Here is a 10,983-nt window from a genome sequence, read left to right as displayed (position 1 = left end):
TGAGTGGAAGTTGGTTTGCCTTTCACCCCTGAAACTGCAACGATTACCTATTGGAGGGTGGAAAGCTGAAATGACTGCCAAAGTACTTTAACTGAACTGTCAGGCATTGATTTTTTAGGTGCTACATATAATCCAAAACATAGATGGAAGCCTGCATTGGAGAGACACTTCTCTGCTGAGACCAGATAGAAAAAACATTTCCATTTGGCCTGGTAAGTATGCCATGTAGAATGCTTTTTGCTATTCAGAAGCAGCTGCTATTTTCCCTAAGTGCTCATGCCTTACCTTTTAGGTAAACCCATGACATTCAGTGTCAAAGGGTTCAAGAAAATGCTGTTCAAAGGGATAGTTCAGTCATTTTATTAATTCTCTTTTTTAAAAAAAATATATAAAAGGTATTGATTTTATTTCACATGAAATACTTGGAATATACCTACAATATAGCTTCCTCATAGCCATTCCAAAATCTTTAATAATACATTATCTATGTATGTACAAAACATTTCTGCATACTTTAAAAGTTTCTGCACAATTGTTTTAAATATGAAAGGAATATAAAACTGATTTGTTTTTAAAAGTTATTCATTTGCTTGCTAAGACTTTCAGTTATGTATGTATGTACAAAGCATAAGCTAGCATAATACAAGCATTCCAATAAGGTACAATTCACTATTATATTAAATATGTTTTTCAAGGTAACATATTCCTTTGCTTTATAAAAAACAATACATCTTCCTTCTTTCTACTTTTCATGACTTGAAGGCAGTGGTACAGTCAAGGATTCAAGATGTCATCCAAAATTTTCATCGATGATTCATATACGGTTCTGAAACCAGAGAAATCAGTGAGCAGCTGAATAAAACGTGCAAAAGAAACACATTTGCCTATTTGCTTTTCAATAAATAGCTACTCCCTTATTTCTTTGAGAAGTTACACACCATTAGTTTAAGGAATTAAAGAACTTGTTGTGTTTGATTACATTTAAGAGGAACAATCTTGCTCAGCATTTCCATTCACCTCTCTGAATGATTATAGATTACAGTATAGCTACGGAGAGTCAAATCTTTAATTTCAAAATTGACAAAAAAAGTTTGAATAAAAGTTTGAATAAAAGCCTGAATTTTTTCTGTTTTGACAAGCTTTAAATATGATCTAATCTGTTCTCTACGTTTAAAAAGGTATAAGGAAGAACAATTAGAGTTTCTATTTAAATATTTTTAAAATGCTGTATTGTTACTGTTTAATATTTAACCTTCTACATACTTAAAACACTGTTCATTTACTTCTCTAAATATTTGATTTACTGCCCTTTTCTACCTCTGCCATCTTACTATCACATACACAGCATTAATCCTCTGAAGTCCAGTCTTGCCCTTTCCTCATTTCCCCTTCTCATCTCTGCTCTCCACTCCCCTACCTCCTCCTCTTATGCTCACTCATTTTCCCCATTCCCCGCCAATCCGTATAATTTCTGCATTCTCCTCTTCCTCCGGTATTTGTTTTCCCTAGTGCTGATCTTCCTGCATCTTTATCCTTAGTACTAATAGCCACCCATCTGTCACTTCAGCCCCATGCGTAGTATCCTTAGCAACATTCCCACCTCTGCACACACTGGAATTCTTATGCAATCTCAAAAAAGATAACTGCTATCCCCAAGCTTTTAATTGATCACTCTCTATTTCCTTGCATTCCTCATCCAACATTGCCTCTTCAGTTGCACTCTCCCACAGAACTTCTCACACTCACCTGGCCTTAAACTGTCCTCAGAAGACCACAGTCAGGGCATCTGGCTTATCGCCAAACACTAATGCAACGTTAATCTTTGTAGATTTGATTTTTCGATGCTTGAATTCATATTGTGACAAACTGTCAGCTTTATTTTCCATGCATCATTTGTTCAATATTTGCAACGTTAGTTATGTGTAAGATTCTAAGGATGGCCTATATTAGCAATGCTAGTCACTAACTTAAGTATTGTTCCAGGTGCCCAAAGAGCAAACATACAAGGAATAATTCAGTAATTTTATTTAATATTTTGTTTGGCTTTAGATCATTAAACTGAGATGTCCCTTCACTGAGAGACTCATCATGCCCTAAGCTAATGAACGTCCAACCATAATAGAACTCAGAATGACTGTAAGGCAGCCAAAAGAGGAAAAAACAAGGTAAATTTAAAGTCAGTTGTATTAAATGCTCTTTACCTTTATTATTTTGAGTATGCTGCAGGGAATCCTATACAAATAGTGAGAAACTATTTGCAAGTTCTCTTTAATTAGCACTGACAGAGCAATGAAGGGTTTGGAAAGACATCTATATGATAACGTGAGGAAAACATTAAATGTTTCAGCATAAAAGTTAAATAGATTTAATTTTGGTGCCCATAGACTGAAATGCTAAACATACTAAGCAAAGATGATTATATATATTATAAATTATATCATAATATTTCATAGCTTATTTGTTCATTGGGAAAATCCATAATATTCGTTTTTAACTGTCAACTGAAACTGCTAGTTCAGTTGAGCAGAGAAGACTAGATTCTAGTAATTAGAAAAATGTGTACTTCTGGTGTAGTGCACTAATTTCTTATTTAAGGGCCGCACCTGAGGTACTCCAGTATAGAAGACCTCTACATATTTCTTATTGTGCTACCACATACAGATGTTTCCTGGTGCCCGATGCCCAAATTTAAAAGGTTGGGGCAGCATGCAAAGTCCCTTGGAAATTTAGTCAGGTCCCAGGCTACATCCACCAGGGATAAACTAATTCCCAAAGGGCTGACATTTTAAAATAATGTAAACAGATGTAAAAAGTAACAAATTAAGCTTTGAGAAGAGTAAATTTATTACAGTTGATGTTAGCATATATAAATTAGTACATTATCAGACCACATAATGAGCTGTGGACTAATATGCAAACAATTTTGACGACAAGTTTTCCTCTGGCCAAACAGAATGAGAAAGATGTAATAATTAAAAGAAAATTGCCGTTTACCAAAATAAGGCACACTGCAATCAAAATATAATTGCATTTGAGTCATTACAGCACACAATGAGGCACCTAACAGAACAGGTGAATTGCCATATGGGAGCAGACTTGTGGTCCATTATCATCCAGCATCCTGTACCAAAAGCTTTTAAGGATGGTGCAAGAACCGGTCAATAGAAGTGGGCAATAATGGAATATAACCAGCTCACTGGGAAATTTCTTCCTAAACCTTTTACAGATAGTGGATTATGCCCTGAAACACGAGTTTGTATATTCTTCCAAGTTCTTTTACAAAAAATAATCCTATATAATGAAGCTGTGGATGTTCTTACTATCTTTAACAATATGTAATCTTTTCTTAAACTCTGCTAAGCGCTCAATGATAGCATGTGGAACTTGTTGTCACGGTATAATTGTGTTTTGTGAAAAAGTATTTCTTTTTATGACATTTAAATTCTCTGCCTCTGAAATTCATTAAATGTTCCCTTGTTTGTACATTACAAAAAAGCATAAACAGGACAGTCTCCCTACCACATACAATTTGGTGTATCAGATCATGTCACCCCATCTGTCTCTCTAAACAGTCCTAATCTTTTACTTCTCTTCATATAAAAGTTTTTCCATGTTTCTAATTTATAACAAAACAAAACAAAAAAACATTACCAGAATTGAAAACAGTATTCCAGGTGAAGATGTGCCATTTATTTGTCATTATTTAATTTGTATAGCACTTTCCATTCTGTAAGGCATCCTAATGTTCTGTTCACATCCTAATGTTCTGCAGGTGTTTATTGAGCAGAGGTAGTGTTCATAGAGTTGTCCAAGAACACCCAGACCACTTTTCTGCATGTTATAGTTAATTTACAATGCAGCAATGCATGAGTTGTTCATATTAGTCCTTTGAATGTGCATTACTTTACATGTATCCATACTGATCATCATCTATAATCATGTTGCCTATTTATCTAACTTTGTTAGTTTCACTGTAATTCCTCAGTGTTTTCTGTAGTTTTGACTAAATGAATTGTGTAATTTGAAAGTTTTGCCACCTCACTGCTCATTCCCCTTTTCCAGATCTTTACTAAATTTAACATTGGTACTAATATAGAACTTTATGGGACCCCAGTGTTAACCACTTTTCAAGCGTGATGAAAATTGACCATTTATAGATGTATGGCAATTCTTCAAAAAGGGCCATATTTTTGGAATTTAATGTAGCCACCCTATACACAACACCCAACTATCATTTGAAAGCTTATTTTATGTATGTTTAAATGAGGTATGATGTGGTGCTGTCAAGTGGGCCATAAGCCTGTAGGTGATATGAAACAATGGTACCGAAAATGAGAAAGTGTCATTTTTTGCACAGTTCCAGAATTACTGCAACATGACTGTAACTTAAACAGTAAGAACTGTAGTCAGTTTAAATATCTTAATGTGGTGTTTATTGGTCAAAGCTTCCAAATGACAATGTATTAAAAGATTTGTATTGGTTTTGCATAGGCAAATATTTCTTTTTCAGAAATGAAGCTGTTTAGCATGTGACAAAAATAGCAAATAAGATTTTGCAATATACTAACATGCAATGTTTCACACTGCAATTTTTATTTGTCAAAGTACCTCACAAGTGACCATAGTTTTATGCATTTTCAATTAAAATTTGCTGACCAGATCAGTCTCACACTGAAAGCTGTAGCAGTAGATTGCATGCCCATAGTTTGTACTGCGTAGTGGGTAGATATACACGTATGTGAATTCCTAATGTAATGCTTCTCTACCTGTAACCTTTCGTACATACAGTGTAGCATCTAGTATGCCTGATAGAACGTTTTAATTTGTAATTGCCTATGCATGCAATACTAGTGTTTGAAATATTTTAGAAACCAGCTTGTTAGTTTAGTGACACTTATGCACAGGTCAGTATTACTGTTAGAGATGACACAGCTTAATATTATGAATATGCAAAATGAGAGAGAGAAGTGGCCTAAAGAGAAGTAATGAATACAAAGTTCACAAACAAGTCCTTGCCTCTGCACTGAAGAGGGATGAAGTGCATGTTATAGCTCTCATCAACCATGTCATCAAGAATATGACAAACCCATTTGACCCTGAATCACATTCAGAGGTGCTTATCAACATATCTACTGGACTGCACGTAACACCAGACGTACAAGAGTCTCCACTGAAAATAGCAGATGTTGGTAAAGAACAAATGGGGAGATTTTTGAGAGGTGCACTTGATTATGATGGAACACATAGCCTCTTCAGTCCAGTCTAGAAATCTGGCATCAAAACATCTGTTGACATGGCCAAGATGACCACATTTAAATCTGGCAAGGGAGGGACAATCACAGCAGTTATCAGTCCAGAAATTGTTTTCCGCAGAGCCCTGTGGTAACAGCTGCAGATCAGACCTCATCTTAAAGTAGATGTAAAAAGCTTTCAAATAATCCATAGTGTGCATATGTGTAGAGAAGGATTAAGTACACCAAATAGGTGCTGTCTGCTACTCATGCCTATTATTCCTACTCTTTTTTTGTTTCCATTATAGTACTTTACCTATTGCCCAAGAACCACAAGAATTAACTACGGAATCTGAGCTTCTACCATACATTTTTTGAAAGTCCAAGTAAATTATATCAACTAGTTCTCCTTATTTTGTTGACATACTGTAAGATTAGTGAGGCACCATTTTCCTTTGCAGAAGCCATACTGGTTTGTCCCTATCATAACAATGATCATTTAGGTATTTTATAATTCTATTACTACCATCATTTCAACCAGTACAAAAAGTAAGGCTTGCTGGTCTGTAATTTCCGGAATCGCAGGGCACGTTTTTAAAAGAAAGATACATTTGCTACTGTTCAATTCTTTGGGATAGAAGCAGATTTAAATGAATGATTGCATTCTTTGTTAATAGCTCAGTTACTTCATTTTTAAGTTCTTTCAGAATTTTAGGGTGTATATGATCAGGTCTTAGTGACTTGCTGGTTTTTTAATATATCAGATTATTCCAGTACCTTCTCCTTTGACACCTTATTTTCTGACAGTACCTCAACTTTATTACTGGAAAATAGAAGGTGTCTTCCCCATCCTCCATATTCTCAAGGATGAAGACTGATACAAAGGAATAATTTAGCTTCCCTGAAACGTTCTTTATCTTCTTTGATTGTTCTCTTTATTCCCTGATAGTCCAGTGGACTTACTAATTCTTCTTCTATGAATATCTTAAAAATATCTTTTTTAAAAACTAGTTGTGGCTGTTTGCTCTTCAAATTCCATTTTAGCATTCCTAATTTCCATCTCACAAATTTTCTTCCATAGGCTGTCTTAGGTTCTTTTTTACCATCTTTACCCACCATTAAACCGATGTGCTTTAAAAAACAAACAAACCAGAAGACACAAAAGAGATATGCATCAATGCCTCCCTGCTGCAACCACAGGAAACTGACTGTCCAATTTGTCTACCAATTCCTAACAAAAATTGTTGGAACCATACTACAAATTTATGCATGTCATCAATGGCTATAACTTATATTTGTTATCCCGAGAACTCTGAAGAGATTATAATTAGGTGAGGCGGAGGTTTTGAATATATTACATTTTATTTCTATCTGAATGAAGCAAATAAGAGTATTTTTAGTGTTAATGAAACTATGAACTTTTGTTTCAGACCATATGCAAAGTTTAAATGTAAGTGGTTGTAAAATTAGCATTTTTTACTTTTAACCTGTGAAACAGAAGAGGCTAATTCGGTCTAAAGCCAACCTCCTATAAAGCTGAAATTGCACCAAAAGCAGAATCTAATGACTGTGGTAAGGCACTAAAATAATTTTTTATGACCCTGGATACAGTTTTAGCTAGAGAGATCCATATTAGCTAAGACACAAAATGCAGAGAAAACCCCTCAGCTCTAGTGCTATGAAACAGCAAAGTTACAAAGAATGCTTTCTTTTCTCTGTGCAGTTCTTAGTGAGACTGGACTTTAAAAGGAACTAGGTTGGAGTATTGTGGATTCTACAGTATATAGAACAAAACATGTAAAGAGAATTACCATCTGAAAGGGGGAGTTGAACCAGGAAATTTAGTTCCTTAATGGGCTCAATAGCCTTCAACATTTTTGGCACTATTTTAATCCCTGTATCATATGGATTTCAGTAAACTTCTTCACCAACAAGTACAGAATCTTGCATCCCTTTTTCAGTCAATCAGTGAGTTTTTTTCTGTACATCAGATTTACCTTTCAATGCTGCTAGATTCTGCCGTGGCAACTTCCCTGCATGTCATCAGCTTCTTTTGAAGGGCATGCGCAATATCCTTAACAAGTGAAGTTTTGTGCTTACCTATTTTAAATAATATGTTAAAAAATAAACAAGTCTGTATATTCCTGTGTAGCATCTATAATAACAAATTAACAGTTTGTTAAAAACTGGTGACATGTTTACTTAGATTTTCATTATCCAGGTTAAGTGTATAAATCTGTGCTATGTGAATGCTATTATACTCCTATAAAACAGGATATGGAAGAGTACTATGTTAGCCTAGCAGATAAAGATTTTTTTTTTTTTTTTAAAAAGACCCCCACAAAGTTTTAGATCCAATGTCTAATAGCATCCCTTACAACTTTGCATTTTTCTTTTTAAGTCTGTATTCCTATTAAAATTACTACTTCTGAATTTTCACAGCTAACTGGAAAAATAATGTAACTTTTTAAAATTAAGTTGGAATAAAAATCTACTATTGACAAAAGCCTTCATTGGAGACAAAATTAGTTTGACTGACCTTTGATTATAACAACTATGTACACAGCAGCTGTAAGACTAATAATTCCTTCAATTTCTTCACAGACAATGCATTCCATTAATTCATTTAAAAATGACCTAGAAGAAAATCAAAGGCACATGGGGAAACATGTTCCTTTACAAACATAAACAGGACTCTTAGTTGGCCCCCCCCAACAATGGTAGTTCTCCAAACCATCACATGGGAAACCATGATCTAGGATCAATCATGAGACTCCAAAACACATAGTTTAAGTGTGGGAATCACAAATGTACTTCTTACAGAAGATAGTTAACTGGCTGATCTCTGGAGTTTCACTGCTGATAGTCTGAGGAAGCAATGTATTCTGTACAGTGGTGGCTGCTTAGGAATGGAATGAGGGAATTTAGGTGAAATAATTCATATGAGAAGAGGAGGAGCAGTAATCAAAAAATAAAGATTTTTCGGTGTATTCAGAAAAGAAAAAAAAATTCAGACAGAAAAAAGAAAAGTCCTTAAAAAGTAAAAATACTGGCTCTAAAATAAACTGGAATTGTAATTCATTTAATTGTCTGCCATTTGCTGTGGAAGTCAAACAAGTTGATGGTGTGAACCAAACTCCAGGCGGTGCTCTACAAATCTCAGATATTGGAATGACTCACAGAAACAGCAGAGGTTGCTTGAGCTCTGGGGAATGGGACTTGATCAGCGTATCCTGGATCAGATGGATCCAGACACACTATCACATAGCAATTTCTAATAATGCCTAAATAAGTTTTGGATTGTATTTGTAATATCACAGCACCCTGGAGCACTAGTCATGGACTCCATTGTGCTAGGTGCTACACCAGGGATCGGCAACCTTTGTCACGTGGCCGGTCGGGGAAACCCGCTGGCGGGCTGGGATGGTTTGTTTACCTGCAGCATCCGCAGGTTTGGCTGATTGCAGCTCCCACTGGCCTGGAACGGTGAACCGCGGCCAGCGGGAGCTGCAATCAGCCGAACCTGCGGACGCTGCAGGTAAACAAACCGTCCCAGCCCGCCAGCAGGTTTCCCCGACGGGCCATGTGACAAAGGTTGCCAATCCCTGTGCTATACAAACAGAACAAAGGGACAGTTCCAGCCCCCAAAGAGTTTATGATCTAAGTAAAAGATTAGGGAACAAGTGAAGACTCCCTGTTATGGAACTGCACAGGTAGCTCCACTGCTCTGAGTTGCAGAAGGAAGTTCATTTCCTTTCTTAGTAATATCTTGTGAGATGGATCCCTGGAAAGGGACAGGGAAATAGGGTAGGGAAGGAATGGAACTAGATGGTGTATCCCTATAACCTTGGACCAGTTGATCCTGGAAATCTGGTTCCAGGCTTTCTGAAAACAAGACACTTCCCAAAACAGGATGGGACAGACCTCAGACTCTTGACCATACCGTCAAACCTCCTGATGCAGGATATATGGTTCTCCTCCTCTGGAACCTCTGCCTCTTCCTTGGAGGATCTTTGATGGCCGTAATAGGGTTAGGGGGATTGCCTATGTCTCTGATAATTCTGAGCCCTGTATTGTTCCCTCATGGAAGAGGGAATATAGGCTTCCAGAGCATAAGATGGCTTGAGTCCTTTAACATGTGCAGGGTTTCATTATTATGCTTAATTAAGAGGTCAGAGCCATTGAAGGTGGTCATTTAGACCTCCTTTGGTCTCCCTGAGGACTGCAACCAAGCAACCTGCATGATTGCAGAGTCAGAGGCTTCAATGGTGGCTTAATGAGAGGTCCATGCAACCAGATGCCAATCTAACTCCAGGGACTTAAGCTCCTCTCTGTGCTCCTGCAGGAAACTTGCAGTGAACTGCCCAATTCAAGAAGTCATACTCAGTCAGGAGTAGTTGGTAATTTAATAGTCACGCATCTGAAAACTGTCTGAGGAGTATGTCTTTCAGTCAGAAGTCAAGCTTTTTTGGAACTTTGTCCTGGGTTGTTCACCTGGGTAATCCCTGCTGCTTAAACATCTCTTGGACAGCAGTTATGACCAAGGATCCAGGCACTGGATGGTTATAAAAGTATTCAGCATCCTTAGAGATGACTGGTAGCATCTATATCTATACCGAAGAGTCACTTTGAGGTGGGCACCACTGAAGCTCCAGGACTCAATGTTGAGAAAGATCCCACTTCTTGACTATGGAGGTGTGCACCACTAAAGCTGAGCTTTGAGGTGTGTACCGCTGAAGCTGAGCTTTGCCATAGGTATCTGGTTGGCTCCTACAAGCCTTTGGCAATGCCAATCTGCCAGGGACCAATCAACACAGACTGTCAAGACATTTGTATGACTTCTCATGCACGGTTCTCCACTAGAACGTCCAAGGTACGTGGTGTCCACTGGAGAAGTTCCTAGTTTTCTGACTGGGTCAGAACAGCTAGGTGGACAGCCTCATCAGGAGAAGAGCACAAAAAGCACTTGAGAAATAAGGCTGGACCTCCCTCTCCTGCATGTTTTCCTGTTCAATTTCCTGGTCCTGAAGGTATGATTGTATTCTGGATCAGTTGGCCTTCCTGGGGGTCTATGGAAGAAGGAGACCTGAGTCTAGAAATAGGATCAATGGATAGAGCCCTTCTATTGGGATGCACTCCCTATGGGGCCCAGAATAGCCATATGTGCATGGGATAGGGGAATGGTTTTGCAGGCCATGGAGAATACTATGAGGGAAGTACCAAGAAGTCAAATGCTTTCTCTTGTAGAAGTGTCCTCTGGACTCCCTGTCTAAATAGCTCAGTTCATAAGGCAGTGAGTGAGGCAAATACATAGTTGACACCTTCCCAGTCACTTCAGATGTAGGAGGAGGAAAAGAAATATAACTCCTCCATAGAAGCAGGTCCTGGAGCATCCTCTACTGACACAGAGGACAGTGTACTTGGTTCCAGGACAATAGTTTCCTAGTAAGGGCCAGCAACAGAGACTCTGGCAGCTCAGATGCCATCAAGCTTCCTTGAAACATGAACATTGGTTCTGAGGCTGCTCCATCTGTATCTGGAATTATGAATGGTACTGCAGAATCTGTGCCAGAAGATTTGGCACTAGGGCTGGAAGCTCAGAAGCTTGCACCAGGTTCTTTGGTGTTGGCTCAAGAAGCTCTGAAGTAGTTCTGGTTCTAAGTGCTTCAGGATGGGTGCTTGGCTGCCATCAAGACTGGTCAAAAGAAGGATGGCTTCTTCAGAGGCGACTCGTCGGTACAGAGGCATCACT

At 37.8% G+C, this 10,983-nt stretch overlaps 1 protein-coding gene across 4 annotated transcripts in view; it reads right to left on the bottom strand.

Moving 5' to 3' along the window:
• Window positions 1-344: 344 nt before the first annotated feature.
• Window positions 345-10,983, bottom strand: part of NCAPG2 (non-SMC condensin II complex subunit G2) — a 116,954-nt gene continuing 106,315 nt past the window's right edge. For all 4 annotated transcript variants that reach the window (XM_043541548.1, XM_043541550.1, XM_043541549.1 and 1 more), the window contains 3 exons: window positions 7,771-7,868; window positions 7,229-7,331; window positions 345-826 (listed from right to left, as the gene is read on the bottom strand). In XM_043541548.1, coding sequence (XP_043397483.1) covers window positions 775-826; window positions 7,229-7,331; window positions 7,771-7,868 — 253 coding nt within the window. In that variant the 3' untranslated portion in view covers window positions 345-774. The remainder of the gene's footprint in view (window positions 827-7,228; window positions 7,332-7,770; window positions 7,869-10,983) is intronic.

This window comes from Chelonia mydas, chromosome 2 (assembly GCF_015237465.2).
Source record: "Chelonia mydas isolate rCheMyd1 chromosome 2, rCheMyd1.pri.v2, whole genome shotgun sequence".
NCBI classification, from domain to species: domain Eukaryota; kingdom Metazoa; phylum Chordata; order Testudines; family Cheloniidae; genus Chelonia; species Chelonia mydas.
The sequence above is the reverse complement of the archived record's forward strand: the minus strand, read 5'-3'. Positions and strand labels throughout refer to the sequence as shown.